The sequence below is a fragment of the Pongo pygmaeus genome, chromosome 14 (genome assembly GCF_028885625.2).
Source record: "Pongo pygmaeus isolate AG05252 chromosome 14, NHGRI_mPonPyg2-v2.0_pri, whole genome shotgun sequence".
Classification (NCBI taxonomy): domain Eukaryota; kingdom Metazoa; phylum Chordata; class Mammalia; order Primates; family Hominidae; genus Pongo; species Pongo pygmaeus.
This window is the reverse complement of record NC_072387.2, coordinates 108,264,176-108,283,157: the sequence shown is the minus strand read 5'-3', so window position 1 is coordinate 108,283,157 and position 18,982 is coordinate 108,264,176. Positions and strand designations below refer to the sequence as shown.

At 42.6% G+C, this 18,982-nt stretch overlaps 1 protein-coding gene across 5 annotated transcripts in view; it reads right to left on the bottom strand.

Annotated features, from left to right (window-relative positions):
- The window catches only part of FARP1 (FERM, ARH/RhoGEF and pleckstrin domain protein 1), a 313,748-nt gene that overhangs the window by 78,459 nt on the left and 216,307 nt on the right, over positions 1–18,982 (bottom strand). For all 5 annotated transcript variants that reach the window (XM_054446398.2, XM_054446402.2, XM_063651069.1 and 2 more), the window contains 2 exons: positions 6,743–6,785; positions 3,954–4,032 (listed from right to left, as the gene is read on the bottom strand). In XM_054446398.2, the coding sequence (XP_054302373.2) occupies positions 3,954–4,032; positions 6,743–6,785 (122 nt within the window). The remainder of the gene's footprint in view (positions 1–3,953; positions 4,033–6,742; positions 6,786–18,982) is intronic.

Genomic DNA, 18,982 nt, shown 5'->3' with positions numbered 1-18,982 from the left:
ATAATTTATTTCATCTGGAAGACCACCATCTTCCTTCTTTTCTTATTACATATAAGCAATTTAGAATTCTCCTGCAGTCTAAGAGAACACTTCAGCAGGGCGTGCAGGGCGCAGAGCAGCATGTTCTGATAGGGTCCCCTCACCTATAAGAACACAGCAAGTGGAAGCTGGATCCAACTGAAGACGGGGTGCCCAGAGAGAAGGGGAAGCACAAAGGGTGGCTAAACTTGGCACAAGGAAAGTGATTCCAAGCCACGCGATAAGAAAAACTGAGATCACGTGGCAGGGTGCAGCGACTCATGCCTGTAATGCTAGCACTTTGGGAGGCCAAGGCAGGCGGATCATGAGGTCAGGAGTTCGAGACCAGCCTGGCCAATATGGTGAAACCCCGCCTCTACTAAAAATACAAAAATTAGCTGGGCGTGGTGGCACGTGCCTGTAGTCTCAGCTACTTGGGAGGCTGACGCAGAAGAATCGCTTGAACCCGGGAGGCGGAGGTTGCAGTGAGCCAAGATCGTGCCATTGCACTCCAGCCTGGGCGACAGAGTGAGACTCCATCTCAAAAAACAGAAAAAAAGAAAAACTGGGATCATCTTTTCCAAAGACCCTCACTCGTTGTTTTGAGGCTGCACCCAGGAGTCAATACACTTCTCCTTCTAGGTGTCTGGGTGCTGCTGTCAATAGGATGGCATTCCATTTGCAGTTCAATAAATAGAAAGGAATCCAGCTTCTTGTTTAACAGCAGAGTGTAATTTAATCTCCTATCTATATCAATAGGAAGCTGAAAGAGCTATTCCTGGAGGCCCAAAGCAGTAACTACGGAGCTAGAGTCACTTATGCTCTGCTGAACCACAGGCCAGTTTCTCTGTCTGTCCCACTTCTGTGTATGTGTCCCTCCCCACAAAGCACAGCTGACATGGAGCTTCTCCCAACATCCCCTCATTCACCATCTGCCAAAGAACAGCACCTGAAATCTCAATAGTCAGTCCATTTTTGCTTCTACAGGAATTTGAGATGCGAGAGTCCCAACACATCGGCCCCGTGAGGTTCTCTATGCCTTGTACCAAGTGGGGAGTGACGGAGAGATGATAAAAAAAAGTAGGAATTTCAGATCAATTTTATTCAACAGTGAGCCAAAAGAACTGTCTCCTTGGAAAAGACTTCTTAAATGTCAGTTCACACTGGGTGCCAGAAAACAAAAACAACAAAAACCTGCTCCGTCCAGCTGAGCTCATGTAACTTTAGGAATTTATCGGCACTGACAGAGGAGCTGGCAATGTACCAGGCACATGCAGCTTGATGGTAACAAGCTGTATGGAGTTTCAGAGAAAGGGCCAGAATGGTAGCCAACTGCAAACCTCTAGAGACAACGATTCACAAAAATTGAAAAGGTGCAAAACTATTGGCAAAACAGAATTTTTAATGAAAAAAAAAAAAACGGGGGGCGGGGGTGAGGGGATACAGGATGTGTGCCTCCAACTTCCTGCGCAAGAAAGAGGCCTGGTGATTCACATGAGGAAAAGGCACGTAGACTGATGCTACTTATTCCAAACACAACTACATTCCTCCAACAGCCGGACTTGCCCTTAGATTTATTTCAGCACGCAGGGCAATGCAGTTTCCAACAACAGGAAAACCAGCCTGAGAAACCAAGACCCAGCAGCCCCAGTGAAAGGCCCTCCTGTCGTCAGCCAGCCCTCAGTCCTGTGCAGCTCAGCTTAGCAGCTCGAGCTGTCCCTCCTATGCAGGTAGCACCCAGAAGGCTGCTGCTTTCTGCCAATTCCTGGCTGCCTTTGCCTTCTTCGCTGATTTGAGGATTCTAAGTGGACGTGAATGATTAGCAGCACAAACGTTCAGAAAACACAAAGCAGTGGGAAGTCTTTGTCACTGTCTCCCTGGAGCTGCACATTCCTGTATCTGATGTCCCTCCTGCTGCTGTGGTCATGGGACATCTAACAGGTATCTCAAACATGACGTGGCCAGAAACACCGACTCTCCATTTCCCAACAGTCCTCCACTTTCCTCCATCCTTTTCTCATTTTAGTAACCCCTAACACCTTCTCCCCCAAGTCACTCAAGTCAAAAATCTAAGTGCCCCCTCTCCCTCCCTCAGAGTCCACCACCACCTCATCACCAAGACAGAGAGACCCTGCTTCCGGTACCTGTTCCAAACACAACTACTTGCCTCCATTTCTACTGCTACCTATTGGTGGCTTCTTTGCCACCATCATGTGACCGCCTCCTCACAGGATGCCCCCAGACTCTCCTTCTCCCCCTAACATCCACATGGCAGCCAATCTTTCAACACTACGTGTGTCAAGCCTCTCTCCCACCTCACCACAGCGCTCCCAACACTCCTGCCATGCTGGCCCTCCTTTATGTATTTGAATGCCTGGAGCTGATTCCCGCCTTGGGCAGAGTACTGACTGCTCCATCTCTCTGGAAAGCTCTTTCTCAGTAAATGACTGATGGTTCCTTCTCACTTCCTCAAGAGGCATCCCAGACCCACCAGCCTGAAGTCATCACCCAGGCACCTCTATCACATCCTCCTACTTCAATTACCTAAAGAGTTCTTGCCGCTGATATTATCTTGTTTATTTAATCGCTTTGTCTATTTCCATGAGAGTATTCTTGTCTTTTCATCACTGCATTCCCAGTGCCTAGAACAACGCTTGCACACACGGCACACTTAATAAATATTGCTGACTACATCAGTATCTTCATCCCTTTGATAAATGATGATCAATGATGACCCAAGATACTGTGCTCTGTACTGAGAGGGATAAGGAAGGATATGATGGCCTCGGTATTAAACAGTCACTGCTTGAACACCATGTATGGTAAGAATTAGGCTGGTTAGATTAGCGTCCTCTGAAGGATTCTCTTCAAAGGGAATCATTTTATCTACACGTGTTCCTGCCAGCTCTGCCCTCTTTTGGAACACCATCAGTCTTGCCTCAAATTATAAAACGAGGTTGGGCACAGTGGCTCACGCACATAATCCCAGCATTTTGGGAGGCTGAAGCAGGTGGATCACTTGAGGTCAGGAGTTCGAGACCAGTCTGGCCAACATGGTGAAACGCTGTCTCTACTAAAAATATAAAATTAGCTGGGTATGGTGGTGGGCACTGTAGTCCCAGCTACTCTGGAGGCTGAGGCAGGAGAATCGCTTGAATCCGGGAGGCAGAGGTTGCAGTGAGTCGAGACTGCATCACTGCACTCCAACCTGGGAGACAGAGAGAGACTCTGTTGCAAAAAAAAAAGAGTATATATAAAATGAGTAGAAGTGATGATGTGATGATGGTGATAATGACGATGGTGATGATGGTGGTGATGACAGTTACCATTTACTGTCCCTACTGGATCCCAGCTACTCTAGTATAATACTGCTTATCCTCAAAACCACTCTGTCCAAGCGAGCATTAGAGTCCACACTGTAATAGGGGAATTAATGGCACCACAAAGGGAGAAAGTAACTGGCCCGTCACAGCAAGTGGCAGGATGGTGGCCGAAGCCAGGTCTGACTCAACGCCTGCACTTCTTCCACTCGGTCACACTTTGAAAAAAACTGACCTCCAGTTCCTGCCAAATCCACCACCCATGGCAGCGACAAAGATAAACTCTGAGTCGACATGTTGGTTTCACAGAAGAGATTCACATCCAAAACAGTCCATGATGTGACATATAAGATGGAAAATATGATATTAACAGAGTACAAGCCCAGGATTCACTTCATATCACAACCTTCAAGAAACCAGGTTTTAGGGAAAACGGTACTTCCCCCCCATTTTTGTAAACAGGGCTGGGAAAGAGGAAGGTTAAACTGTTCAGTACAGAACAGATGCTGGTCAAGTAAACACTATGAAAATGTCTGTGTCATCAATTGAGAACATTCGTTTTCTCTTTTCCTCTGTACTCTGTAGCAAGAAATACACAGTTTCCAAACCACTAACCTTGTGAGTTCTTCTTGGAGTTGTGTGTGGTCAGGCGGAAAGAATTTCACCACAAACTTAACAACAACATGCTTTGGCCCTAAAGAAGAAGAAAAAAAGAAGTAAAGCATTTATTGATTTGTGTTTCAAATGCCATTAAAGAAAAAGACTTAACAGATACAATTAATGCATCTCATTCCAAGCTGCCAAGAGCACATCTGCCATTTTCCAAGTCACTTAACAATTGGCCAAGTTCAGCTACTAATTCACACTTCCATTAAAAACGGAAAGAGAGCTCCGTTTTTAAAAAATACTGTGACAAAAGTACTACATAGAGCTATTAAACTTTTTCTCTGGAGACTGAAATTTTATCTAGGTTTTTAAAAATAAAGTCATTTGTCTTCAAAAATGTATCTAATTGGCTAGTTTTACCCAAATAATGAAAACGTACATCAGTTATGCAATTCATTATATTTAACTATTTATAAGGTACAATTGCTAATGTGTTCATCAAATATGTTTTCAGCCTCTAGGTGCTCTTCTGAGCTCTCGGGAAAACATACACCAGACGTGGCCCTGGCTTTGTCTCAGCCAGTCAAGGCCTTTATAAGTATCTTATAAACCCTCTTACCAATGAGTTTAGACAAAATCAGGAAGTAGATAGGGAGTAAGGGGAGGGAGAGATTGAGTAAGATGAATAACTTTTCAGAATAAAAAAAAAAAAAGAAAGAAAACAGGACAAACAGATTATAAAATAATAATCTGTGGCCAGGCACGGTGGCTCACACCTATAATGCCAGCAATTTGGGAGGCTGAGGTGGGCAGACCACCTGTGGCCAGGAATTTGAAACCAGCCTGGCCAAGATGGCAAAACCCTGTCTGTACTAAAAATACAAAAATTAGCCAGGCGTGGTGGCAGGCGCCTGAAACCCAGGTACTCAGGAGGCTGAGGCATGAGACTCATCTGAACCCAGGAAGTGGACATGGCAGTGCGCTGAGATCGTGCCACTGCACTCCAGCCTGGGGTGACAGAGCAAGACTCCATCTCAATCATCATCATCATCATCATCATCATCATCATCATCATCATCATCATCTGTGATTTGGGTTGGGGTTTTTTTTGTTTTGATGTGTAAGCTATGATATAAGCCATCTTAAAAGGTCTGCCATCTGGAATGATAGCAATACATTTATGTTCTATGAAATATAAGATACTATAATGAAATCCAAATTTTAGCTGTAGTATTACAAATGCAGAGAAATGTCTGTTTTACTTTTCACGATCATATACAAATACTAATTAGGTATTATAATTTCTGTGATCACATATTCAAGTTAAAAAAAGCAAAAATGACATACAATAAAGATGCTGACAATATGTACAAAATTGGGAGAAAAAAACAAGGCATGAAAATTAACAAACTCTTACATGTCAATTCTGGAGCACAAAATAACAGCAGCAAAATGAGGAAGATGAGAAGGCTGCACCACTTATTCTCTACAATTTTCACTGAGCGGCTACTCAGATCCTTAGAAAACTTGAAACTAGGAATATGCTAGCACTCAATGCCAAGTGACAGCTTTGTCACACATGGCCTGTCACAGCATATGGAGGAGACAACTACACTAATGCTCCAGCTCTGACCCAACCACAGTCAACTCTGTCTTCAGGTCTGCGCCAAAGATATACCTTCCCACTGTTAGCAGTTCCCTTCATGCGGGGGACAAATGTCAACCTCCTAGACTCTATGCTACCTGGGCCCATGAGGCTGGGGGGCTTCTCTTCGCCCCCAACACTAGTCGTTGCCTGCCAGCCATGCTCAGGACACCCAGCAAATATTAAATGATGGCCATTTCATTGTCAGTATAAGTATTACAAGTAACTGCTTAACTGAAATTGTAGATGATCAACATCAATTTCAATTGCACACGGGCCACACAGAAATTGTGCTGCGTGTTTATTACACCCACATCAATTGCTCTAAGTGGCCCAGTGGGGTTTCTTAATCAGACATACAAATGATCCCACAGGTATTGTAAGCTTCATGCTCAACTAAAAGGATACAGTATTCTCAGATTTTTGTCCAGACTCTGACTACATTGAAGGGCCATTTGGGATGACATTGGGACCAGAGCTTGATGTTGAATTTTAACTCAAAGCATAGAGAGGGGAAGACACAAGAAGAGAGAGAAAAAGCAAGCATTCTTTTTCTTTGTTCCTCCCCTACATATTCCTTAATCTTTTATTTTCAACACACAGTCTAAATGCATACATGCCAGGCTCCCTTCAGGGTTCTGCTTGCTACTCAGAAACACACACACACACACACACACACACACACACACACACACACACACAAATACATGCACACACACTTTCGGCCACTCTTTTTCCCAAACAATACCTGCATTCTGATTTCACAGGCTTTGAAGAGGAAGGACCAAAAACCTAAAAACAATTTTATGAATAGATGGCTCCACCTCTTCCCTTCAAAAGTGACAGAAAGGAACAATGGCATAGACAAGACAAGCTCAATTATTCTGGGGTTTAAGATAATAGCAGGCTTCAGTTGTTAATCAAAACGATATTTTATTTTCCAAGCTCAGTTTTGATTACCAAACTGTTACACATTAAAACTGCAGAAGACACACATTTTAATAGTACATGGATTAGTGGATGATGAAAAGCAATTATGGGGTAGAAGAATTTGTGTTTCTAGTGCTTCATGCCACGGGGCAAGAGATGTCTAGACATGAAACTGTCTGGCTTCAGATTTCACATCACTATTAAACATATGGTATATACTTACTTCTGATCTGTTTCACAATGGGTTTTAGGAGATCCAGCCACACCTAGAAGGGAAAAAAGAACAGATTGAGACCTAAGTTCTCAATGAAAGAGTGCAAGTACTTTGAAATTTTGTTTAAAGCTGTTTAAAATCAAAATATTTTTGAGGATATGAGGCCGTCTGTTCCATTTTTCTCCAGAATGCCGTATCTTACGTTGTCTACCACTTTTATAGAACAGATCCTAATTTGCTGATATTATCCCTGAGCTTGAAAATTAAAATTGCTCCTAGACTCAGATATACATGGTTAACTAAGAATTTTTCTATTCTCATTTATACATTTATCATATTTACCTATTTGGAAAATATTAATGAATGATTTCATTTGTGACTACTAGCTGAGTGAAATACGTACATTCCTTATTGTAACAGAATACACAGATGTGTGAGTGTCTAGAACAGCACATCTTTGAGGGATGCGGAAAGGGAATGAATATTTACAGAACACCACCTCTGCACCACGCACTACCTATAAGCTACTGACCTCTCCAGACAAGGCCAGAGGGATTCTTGTTACCCAGGAGTGACATCTGAGACTTGCAGAGGCTAATTTGCCCCAGGTCCCTCAGCTAGAGAGTGACACTGCTAGGATTGAAATCCGGTCTAACTTCAAAGTCCAGACTCTTTTTCACACATCTGCTTCTTGGCACACAGTCTGGGTAGCAAAATTTTCAAAGAAGAGAGAAACCTGCTGCCCTTATTAATAAAATGTAAGTTGACTATCCCATTTCATGTGTTTTTTTCTTTAAACTCCCCCTTGAATTTCTAGTCATTTGAAAGGTTTCCACAGAAGCTCATATTTGCATATATGACAAAACTAAATTAATGTGCTTAATAGAAAGAGGGTTTTATAAGTAAATATGAAAACGAGAAACAGCCCTTTAGAAAACCATGCTGAGAACCACAGATAATTTACAAAGAGAAAATGCCAACAGCTAACAGAAAACTGTTGACGTTCAGGAGTAATTTGCACTAGAAATGGAAATTAAAACAATTAAATACCATTTCCACCCATTAAATTTCCATCTAGATATGGCTGTACACACACTTGCTTGCATGTTTATATTTCATAATAGCCAAAGTTGGCCAGGGTTCAGGGAAGCAGGCACCATCTTACTCTACTGATAGATATATGGATTAATACAACTTGTCTGGAGACTTACTAGAGAATCAGGACCTAAGCCCTAAAAAGTATTACCCAGCCATTTCACTCTGGGAAATTATGCATTTCTGCACACACAAGGAATACTAATTGCAGCATTTTTATAATCATAAACATTTTTACAGTAACCTAAATTAAGTAGAATAATGTACATCGATATGACACATTACCATGCAGGCATTAAAAATCAAAAGACAGGCCAGGTTCGGTGGCTCACACCTGTAATCCCAGCACTTTGGGAGGCCGAGGCAGGTGGATCACGAGGTCAGGAGTTCGAGACCAGCCTAGCCAACATGGTGAAACCCCGTCTGTACTACAAATATAAAAATTAGCTGGGCACAGTGGCGGGCACCTGTAATCCCAGCTACTTGGGAGGCTGAGGCAGGAGAATCACTTGAACCCAAGAGACGGAGGTTGCAGTGAGCCAAGATCGTGCCACTGCACTCTAGCCTGGAGGACATAGTGAGACTCCATCTCGAAAAAAGAAATAAATAAATTCAAAAGACAGGAGTCACAGGAGAGTCTAGACCTTTATTGAGATTTCCATGGCAGGGGAAGGCAGGGTACACAGTTTAGGACTGGCTCGTTGGAATAATTTTGGCAGTCTCTTAATTACAGGAACGGTCTGGAGTTGCCTGTTACCAGGTGCTGAGATGATTCAGGCAGAGGAATACTGCTCCCAGGGATGGGCAGGTCAGATAAAGGAGGCAGCCCTTGGTTGGTTTCTTTGTATATCAAAGGTGGGTACTCCCAGCTGAGCCCTGCTAGCTCTAAGAATTGGCTAGCACTGGGAGCCGCAGTCTCTTCTTAGCCAGAAAGTTATTTTAAGATGTCAAAACACCACAATATGCAGAAAATTCTATGTATATGCAATACACATGGAAGGGGCAGAGATAGGGAGCAAGCTTCCCTGAAAATGACCCTGTGCTAAGATCTGAAAGGGAAGAAAGACAAGCAGAATCTATGAAAACAGACAGTAAAAACCCTAGTCCTGATGCCCGGATGATCACCATGGCTGCAGAGCAGGGCTGGTGAGTTAGGAAGAGGCCTGGGCCTGCCAAGGCCACATTCAGATGCTTTGTCCTTATCCTAACAGCAATGGGAAGGATCTACCCCATGGGGAGGACATGATTAGTTTTGTATTTTTAAAAGATGAGTCTGGCAGCACGAGAACAGGTTAGAAGGAGCAAGAATGGATGCAGGTTGAGCTGTTGGCAATTGTCCAGGCAAGACAGGACGGTATTTTGGACCAGAATGGCAGAAGTAGAGTTTGAGACAGTAGGTGGATTCAAGAACAACTGAAGAGGTAACAACCAGTGGAATGCACTGATGGATATGGTGCCCAAGGAAGGAAGGTGACAATAACCGGAATGACACTGAGATTTCTGCAGCGGGCATCTGGGCAGACACTGGTGCCACCTCCAGAGATAGGGAGTACTGCAGGATGACTGGGACTGAGAGATTCTAGCCATGTTAATTTTCTGAGGTGCCCTTGGATCATACAGGAAGAGACAGTATACAAACAATGACACACATTCATCTGGAGCTCAGAGGAGAAGCCTGGGCAAGACATCCCACATTTAGGAGTTGCCACCACCCTGACTCCATGGAGGATAAGATGGCCAGCATAGAGTCTAAAGAATTAAAATGCATGAGTGTTGGCCAATACGTCCACCATGGACAGCCAGGTAGGAGCAGAGGAGGTGTGAAGTAACAGAAGGAGAGAACTGTGTCATGGACATCATGGGATGACAGTGTCCGCAAAGGAAGAAACTGAGAACTGTGTCAAACTCACACTAGTCCTTGATTCAGTGATTCAGCAGGTCACTGGACCCAGTGATGGGTCTGAACGTCTGGTGCATGGGGAAGAGGATGAACGGCTTCATCGAGACACTTGGCTGTGAAGCAAGAGGCAACAGAATGGGGGGTAGCCGGCTGGGGAATCAGGTAAGGGTATTGTTCATTTGCTTGTTCTGTTGTTGTCGTTTGAGAGCGTCTCACTGTCACCCAGGCTGGAGTGCAGCGGCGCAGCCTCAACTTCCCAGGCTCAGGCAATCCTCCCACCTCAGCTTCCCGGGTAGCTGGGACTACAGGCACATGCCACCATGCCTGGCTAACTTTCGTATTTTTTGTAGAGATAGGGTTTCACCATGTTGCCCAGGCTGGTCTCGAAATCCTGGGCTCAAGCAATCCACCTGCCTCGGCCTCCCAAAGTGCTGGGATTACAGGCGTGAGCCACCATGCCCAACCCATTTACTTGTTTTTAATTGGAATGACCTGTGTGTATTTAAGAAAGGGAGGGGTTAAAAACAGGGGCAAGAGGCAATGACCGATGTCCAAAGAGACCTGAGATGATGCTAACACAGAGCTCTAAAACCCAGGACACTGGCTTAGGATGGAAACAACAGCTGTGAGAGGGATAGGGACAGGCTAATGACAGATCGAAGGAGGTTCATCTTTCTGTGTTAGGAAAATACGAAAATTCCTCTCTGATGCCTTCTGTTTCCCTTGTAAAATCAGAGGGCTGGAGGATACAGGAGAGTGGAGAAGTTTCCAAATAGTCATGCTGCCTGAGAGGGTAAGTTAACCAGAGAGCCCAGTGGGAGCCTGCTGTCCCGGCCACTAAACTCTCTTGCCACTGCCAGAGTGGCCACAGAACCAGCCTAAACTTCTGCAAACTCCCCAGGACGAATCAATGACACTTTGGCAGTGCAGTTGCCTATTTTATGAATTGTTTTTAAACATCTCTCCTCTGTTTCTGGCATTTCTGTGGAAAGCATCAAACACAAGCGCCGATTTGAGCCAAGGGAGCATGTGGTTTTATAACACGTGGGGCTGGGAGCACAAGATGGGCCTGGGTAATTCAGTGTGTTCGGCAGCTCCGCGGGAACACTGCAAGGCGCTGATCACACTCCAACCCAACCAGGCTGGGTGAGGACGCATGGCCTGTGAGGACCTATCTTTTTCCCAGCGAGACTGCAGAGCTGAGGGAGAAGGTTTGGGGCACGCTGGACTTAAAACCATTAGAAATAGAGGAGCTGGGAGCAGCAAAAAGAAAAAAAGAGGTTGCCACTCAACTGCAGTGAAAGCACTGGCCTTTGCTATGCAGGGAGGGTCACAGGGAGGCGAGTGGAGCTGGACTAGGTCATCCTGGGCTAGTCACTTTTTCCCGCATCCTAAGCACACAGAAACCAGTTACCGATGAGTTAAAAGGTAACAAAAACACCATAAGCTTTCTCTAGAGGGTCACATTTGTTATGATCTCTTTAACCCCAAACCCCTACCCTTTCAACCAAACCATAGCCCCTGTTCTCACTGAAATTCATGCCGCTGATCTCTTGAACATACTCACGCATCCACATGGCCTGACTGGAAAGGCATCTGGCTGAAATGAATGGACCTCTAGAGAAATCTCATTCTCCATCAGTAGGATTCAAAGATGCACCTGCTTACTGAATCCAGGAGCTTCTGCCAGGGTTTGAAGGCCTACTGTATTTATTAGTTTGCTGAGGCTGCCATAACGAAGTACCACAGACTGGATGGCCTAAACTACAGAAATTTATTCCCCCACCATTCTGGAGGCTGCAGGTGCCAATAGCTGTGGGTTCTCCTAGAGCCCCCATCCCTGGCTTCTGGATGGCTGCCACCTCGCTGCATCCTTGCCTGGTCTTTCCCCTGTGTGAGCATTTCCAGTGTCTGTGTCCAAGTGGCCTCTTTTAAGGAGTAGGGCCTACATACACCAAGGGCCTCGTTTTAACTTAATCACCTCTTTAGAGACTTAAACTGAGCACTCACGCCTGTAATCCCAGCACTTTGGGAGGCCGAGGTGGGTGGATCATCTGAGGTCAGGAGTTTGAGACCAGCCTGGCCAACATGGCAAAACCCCATCTCTACTAACAGTATAAAAATTAGCCAGCCGTGGTGGCGCATGCCTGTAATCCCAGCTACTCGGGAGGCTGAGGCAGGAGAATTGCTTGAACCCAGGAGGCGGAGCTTGCAGTGATTTGAGACAGCGCCATTGCACTCCAGCCTGTGTGACAGAGGGGACTCCATCTCAAAAAAAAAAAAAAAAAGCAACACAATCTCTGAATACACTCACATTCTGAGGAATTCAGGGTTAGGGTTTCAACACACACAATTTTGGAGGGGACAAATTGAGCCCGTAGCACTGTTTTTCCACAATTCAGCTGCAATACCACCTTTGAGCCCATCTTGTTCCATTTCAGTCAGGTGCCCTGTTTTCTTTCCTCCAATCCGATTTGTCTCTGATGCCCTGTTAATGCTACTTTCCCCGTTTGGAACACATGTGTGCTTTGCACATCATTAGGTGACCTCAGCATTGTGTGAGCATCATAGAGTGAACTTACACACACCTAGGTGGCATAGCCTACCACTCACCAAGGCCAGGTACAGCCTACTGCTGTCAGGCTGCCAAACCTGCACGACCCCTTACTGTGCTGAATACCGAGGGCAACTCCAACACAGTGGCAACTACCTGTACATCTAAACACAAAAAAGGTACAGTGAAAATCCAGGATTATAATCTCATGGGATTACCATCGTACATGCAGTCTGTCATCGACGAGGTCAGTATGTGGCGCGTGGCTGTACTCTGAGGTGAGAGGAGATACTAAGGCCAACGTATCAAAGGCAGGGCAAGCTGAATCACTATCTCCAAAGCTGTTCTCCTCTTTCTCAAAACATCCTTTTTCCCCCTATTATTTTGGTGGGTGACGTTTTAGGTGGATTTCATAAGCAACCGGAATGTTTGAGGTGTTTTGGAAAGGCTCTTATTAAAAGATAATCAGTTAGTTGATACGAGAGCAGGGGCAGGGAAGGGACTAATATTTCTTGAGCACCCACTGTGTGCCAGGCAGTAGGTAAGTGCTTCACACATTCTCATTTAATATTCAAAACAATGTGGTCATTTCACACATGAATGAAGGCAAGCTCAGAGGGCTTATTCAAGCTGCTCAATGTCACATAGCTGGAATCTGACATCAAGTCCGGCTGAATCCAAGACTAATATGCTTCCCTCTATTTTGAACAGAGTAAAAAGGACTCTATTTGGAGTCCTTTTACTCCAAAGCTAAAGGACTGAACAAAAGTTCAGTTCTCTTCTTAACTACCAAAACACCATATGACAAAAACAACCTGTCAACTGTAACACATATAGGAGCCAAGAAAATATTTGTCATAGAAAAATACCCAGTGTCTAGAATTCATTGCGACAAATTAGTCTTTCTGCAGTTGACTCCTAAAAGAAAAAGAAAGAGCCGGGCGCAGTGCGCGGTGGCTCACGCCTGTAATCCCAGCACTTTGGGAGGCTGAGGCGGGCGGATCACAAGGTCAGGAAATCGAGACCATCCTGGCTAACACGGTGAAACCCCGCCTCTACAAAAAATACAAAAAAAATTAGCCGGGCGTGGTGGCAGGTGCCTGTAGTCCCAACTACTCGAGAGGCTGAGGCAGGAGAATCACCTGAACCTGGGAGGCGGAGGTTACAGTGAGCCAAGATTGCACCATTGCACTCCAGCCTGGGTGACAGAGTGAGAAAAAAGAAAAAGAAAAAAACAAAAAAACTTTACTTTGAATTCTTTGTAATAATTTGTTTCAAAGTAATTTTAAAAATTATTTTACTTTATTAATTTTACATTTGGTTATATTTAAAAGATATGTTAAGTGTGGCTTTCCTTGTAAACACCTATCACTTTCTAGAGATTTTCACTTCCGGTCAAAATAGAGTAGCAGGGACTGGATTTATTTTCCTACATAAAACAACTCCAAAAATGGAGAAAATATATAACAAAACAGATCTGAAAACATGGGACACCAAGCAATGAGAAACGGTGATCTCCAAGAGACAGGAAAATGAAAATGCGATCCCTGTGAGCGCCCCAGCCTGCTGCCTTGAGTGAGTTTCCAGGCTCTGGTGCAGGAAGGAGGAACACAGGTAGAATGTGGCCAAATCCATGAGTGGAAGAGATGGAGGGGAGAGTTCAGGGGGGCCAAAGGGATGTGAGTTCACAGGACAGAGTACCAGGGAGGCGAGAGATACCCAAAGAAAACTTAGGAGAGCTACAGGGGGTTATCCTTGAATGTGTGGGAAGTAGTCAAGGTCAAGAAAAAAAAAACAGGAATGTATTAGAGGTAACAGTTCCTGGTGCTCACAGGGGGCCAGGAATACTACCTATTCCCATCAGCCAGTCTAGAAAACCTCATGATTCCTGGGGCCTTGGCAGAGTGCTGAAGAGTCACGCTTTAGTAGTCAGGAATAATTCACCCCAGACTATGCCCTACAGTGTCCAGGCTAACAAGTCTTAAAAGCCAAATCCAAAAGGATCAAATCGCTTCCAAATAACTATATCCCAGAACAAATTCAATAAAACTTACAGTAATACAGAAGTATGCAGCATATCTGACATCCAATTTTTAACAATCAGGTACAAGAAGCAGGAAAATGTGACCCACAAGGAAACAACAAAAATCAATAAAAACTAACCTAGAACTCACACGAATGACAGACTCCACAGAGAAGGACATGAAAATAATTATTCTAACTATATTCCATATGTTTGAAAAGTTGAGATATGGAAGATATAAAAAAAGATCCAAGCTAAACTTCTACAGTGAAAACTATACTGTGAGATATAAAACGTTATGGTCTCTGGATGACTGTAACAGCAGATCAGCATTGCAGAAGAAAATATTAGTAAACTTGAAGACCTAACAATAGAAGTAATCCAAAATGAAACACACATACAAAATTAAAAGAGCAACAAAACTGTAGAACACTTTAAGCAGCCTAATGTACAGTAAGTCCTCACCATTGTCGATACATTCTCAGAAAACTGCTACTATAAGCAAAAGAAGTATAACAACAAAGGATATAAAATGAAATCATCAAAAAATTTCAATTGAAAGGAAGGCAGATAAAAGGAACAAAGGATGATGGCTAGACAAAAAGAAAACAAACAGCAAGGTGTCCAATTTAAACTATATCAATAATCACATTAAATGTAAATGGTCTAACCCCTCCAACCCCCATTAAAAGGCAAGGATTGTTAGTCTGGATTACAAAAGAAAAAAGCAAGTATATGCTGCCTACAAAAATACACTTGCTAATGTAAAGACACAAATAAGTTAAACAAAAAAGGGTGAAAGTATACCATACTAAAAAATAGTAATTTAAAAACTGAAGTGGCTATATTAGTGTTGGACAATGCAGATGTCAGAATAAAGAATATTGCTGGGGATTTTAAAAAGGGTAATTTCTTGACCAGGCTCGGTGGCTCATGCCTAATCCCAGCACTTTGGGAGGCTGAGGCAGGTGGATCACCTGAGGTCAGGAGTTCGAGACCAGCCTGGCCAACATGGTGAAACCCTGCCTCTACTAAAAATACAAAAATTAGCTGGGCGTGGTGGCTCACACCCGTAGTCCGAGTTACTCAGAAGGCTGAGGCAGGAGAATCGCTGGAACCCGGGAGGTGAAGGTTGCAGTGAGCTGAGATTGTGCCACTACACTCCAGCCTGGGCAACAGAGCGAGACTGTCTCAAAAATAAATAAATAAATAAATACATAAATACATAAAATTTTAAAAGGGTAATTTCTTAATAATAATGGAGTCACTTAGTCAAGAGCACAAAACAATCTTAAATATTTATACACTTAACAATTTTAAAATACATGATGATGAGGAAACTGATGAGACTGCAAGGAGAAACAGTCATGTGCCACGTAACGACATTTCAGTCAAGAACAGGCGCATAATACATCAGTGGTATATATTATAATCCCGTATTTTTTACTGTACCTTTTTTAGTTTAGAAACACAAATACTTACCATTATAATTGCCTATTGTATTCAGTTCAGTAATATGCTATAGAGACAACCGTATAGCCTAGGTGTGCAGTAGGCTACACCACCTGTTTGTGTTAAGTACACTCTGTGATGTTCGCACAATGAAATTGCCTAAAAACACATTTCTCAGAACATATAGCCATCATTAAGTGACGCATGACTGTAGACAAATCAACAATTATAATTACAGAGATTTTTAATATTTCTTTCTCAATATTAGCATGTAGGCAGAAAATAAATAATAGATTTGAACAACAGTATCAACCAGCATAACCTCATTGAAATATATTGAATATTCTACCCAGCACAGAACATACAGTCTTTTCCAAGTGCATGTAAAACACTTGCCAACATAAGACATTCTGGACCATAAAACAAGTATCAGTAAATTACTTTAAAAGCTTCATGTCACATGAACTACGATTTCTGACCACTATGGAATTCAATAACAAAGCAACAATTGAAGAATTTGTGAAAAATCCCCCATAGATTTGGAAACGAAATACCATACTTTTAAATAAAGAAGAAACCAAGGGGAAACGGGGAAGTATTGAAAATGAAAACACAATTTGTGGATGTCACAAATAAATCAACCTTTGTGGGATGCCACAAAAAAACCCTATTAATTTTAAAAATAATCTATTACAATTTAAACATATGTAATCTAGGATATTAGATAATTCAATAAGGAAAATTTTTAAAAATATGTCTTTCACCATTAGGAGATCATCATTAATGCTTTAGGGAAGTGGTTCTCAAAGTTGAGCATGTACTAAAATTGCCCTAAGCAAGGGCTTGTTGAAACATACACCACTGGGCCCTGTTCCCAGAGCTCCTAATCTGGGATGGGGCCTGAGAATGTGCATTCCTAGCCAGTTCTCAGATGATGTGGATGCTGCTTGTTGGTCTGGGGACCATGCTTTAAGAACCACTGCCTTAGTACATACATTTCCAGATCTCTCATTATATGTGATGTGTATGAATATAAACATTCATATACTTTTTAAAAACCAAAATGAGATTTTTCATTTTTTTGAGACAGGGTCTTATTCTGTCACCCAGGCTGGAGTACAGTGGCACGATCTTGGCTCAATGAAACCTCTACCTTCTGGGTTCAAGTGATCCTCCTGCCTCAGCCCCCTCAAATAGCTGGGACTACAGGTGTGAGCCACCATGCCTGGCTAATTTTTGTATTTTTTTGTAGAGGGGGTTTCACCATGTTTCTCAGGCTGGTCTTACACTCCTGAGCTCAAGTGATTCACATGCCTCAGCCACCCAAAGTGCTAGGATTACAGGCGTGAGATATCTTGCCTGGTCACCAAAATGAAATTTTAAAACTTTTTTCATATTTTATTTAACCCCATCTGTGCAAAATATTACCAATTAAATATATAATCAAATAAAAACATGATTAATGAGATATTTTGCTTTCTTTGCTACTCTTTGGAATTCCACGCCTATTTCATACTTAGATTACATTTCAACTTGCACTAGCTATGTTTCAAGTGCTCATTACCTAAAGCTTAAGAACTTTGGATAAACGAAAATATGATTTTGTCTGAGACTTCTTTCCCTCTACATAATGTAGTTTACCATAGTCTGTTTATCCATTCTTCTCTTGATGGCACATGTGCGATTTCCAGTTTGGGGTTATGAATAAAACTGCAAAGAATATTCTTATACTTATTTTTATGGACATAGGCTTTCATTTCTCTTACATAAATAATTAGGAGTAGAATTGCTGTGTCAAAAAAATTGGTGTATATTTAGTTTAATAAGAATCCTACCAGACTCTTTTCAAAATTGTTTTATCAGCTACTTCTTTTTTCAAAGATTTGTACCTCTCCATTTTGTAAACTTTCCTCTCATCAAATACTCAGGCAATATTCAAATTCCTCCAATTAACTAAAGAATGTCTTTACTGATGATCTGTCAAAACTAATGTCCAAACCAGGACCATGTTTCATATCTGGTTATGTCCTCCAAGTCTCTTTTAATGTATCCTACTACCTCTCCCCACCTTCCCTTTCTGACAACACTAACCTGGTGAAGGGAATCTGCATTTAATAAAATCTGAACTGAAAATGGTAGAATATGCTTTTACGTATTTACAAAAAAAGCTTTAAATGAAAAAGAAATTAAAGACAGATCTGTAAACCAAACTACAAAATCAAATGTAGTACAGGCTATCCCTATGCACTTGTGTACTGAACTCATTAAGTAGGATTTAGTATTAGAGATATATGTGAAGGGAAGCTTTGGAATCAAACGAAGACAATATTACAATGCAATGTGTGGGGTTTCAGGGAGCCTTGACTTGGAGGGAAACTTTAATATCTGCAATCTTTACTTCTTAACCAGGATTCAGCAGACCTCAGGCATGGTTCTTGCAAAACATCAATTACTCAGTTTAAACTATTTTAAAATCATTTGTTTAATTTCCATTAGGTTCGAATGACTCATTTCAAAAGATTTCACATGGGTATTATGGTTAATTGAACTTTTAAAAATTGTGGTAAGAAGTTAACATGAGATCCTACCCTCTCAAAATTTTAAGCATGCAACACAGTGTTAACTATAGACAAAATGCTATACAACCCTTTAAACTATCATTTGCTTATTCTGCTGTATACCTTTTTCCTTTTCAACCTTTAAAAAATATTTAATATTAAAATAAACAGATGCTTAAAACTGCAAAAAGCAGGCCGGGCGTGGTGGCTCATGCCTATAATCCTAGCACTTTCGGAGGCCGAGGCGGGCAGATCACCTGAGGTCAGGAGTTCGAGACCAGCCTGACCAACATGGAGAAACCCCCTCTCTACTAAAAATACAAAATTAGCTGGGCATGGTGGTGCATGCCTGTGATCCTAGCTACTCGGGAGGCTGAGGCAGGAGGATCACTTGGACCAGGGAGGCAGAGGTTGCAGTGAGCCGAGATTACGCCATTCCACTCCAGTGTGGGCAACAAGAGTGAAACTCTGTCTCAAAAAGTAATAATAATAATACTGTACAAAGCAAATGCATAGCTTAGTGAATTATTAGATGGTAAATACCCTTGTATCTATCAACCAAGTCAAGAAATCAAACTCTGCTGGTCAACTCCTTCCAAACTCAACTCCCGCCCTCTACAGGTAACCACTATGCAGTTTCACAGTAACTGCATCCATCTGTAATGTG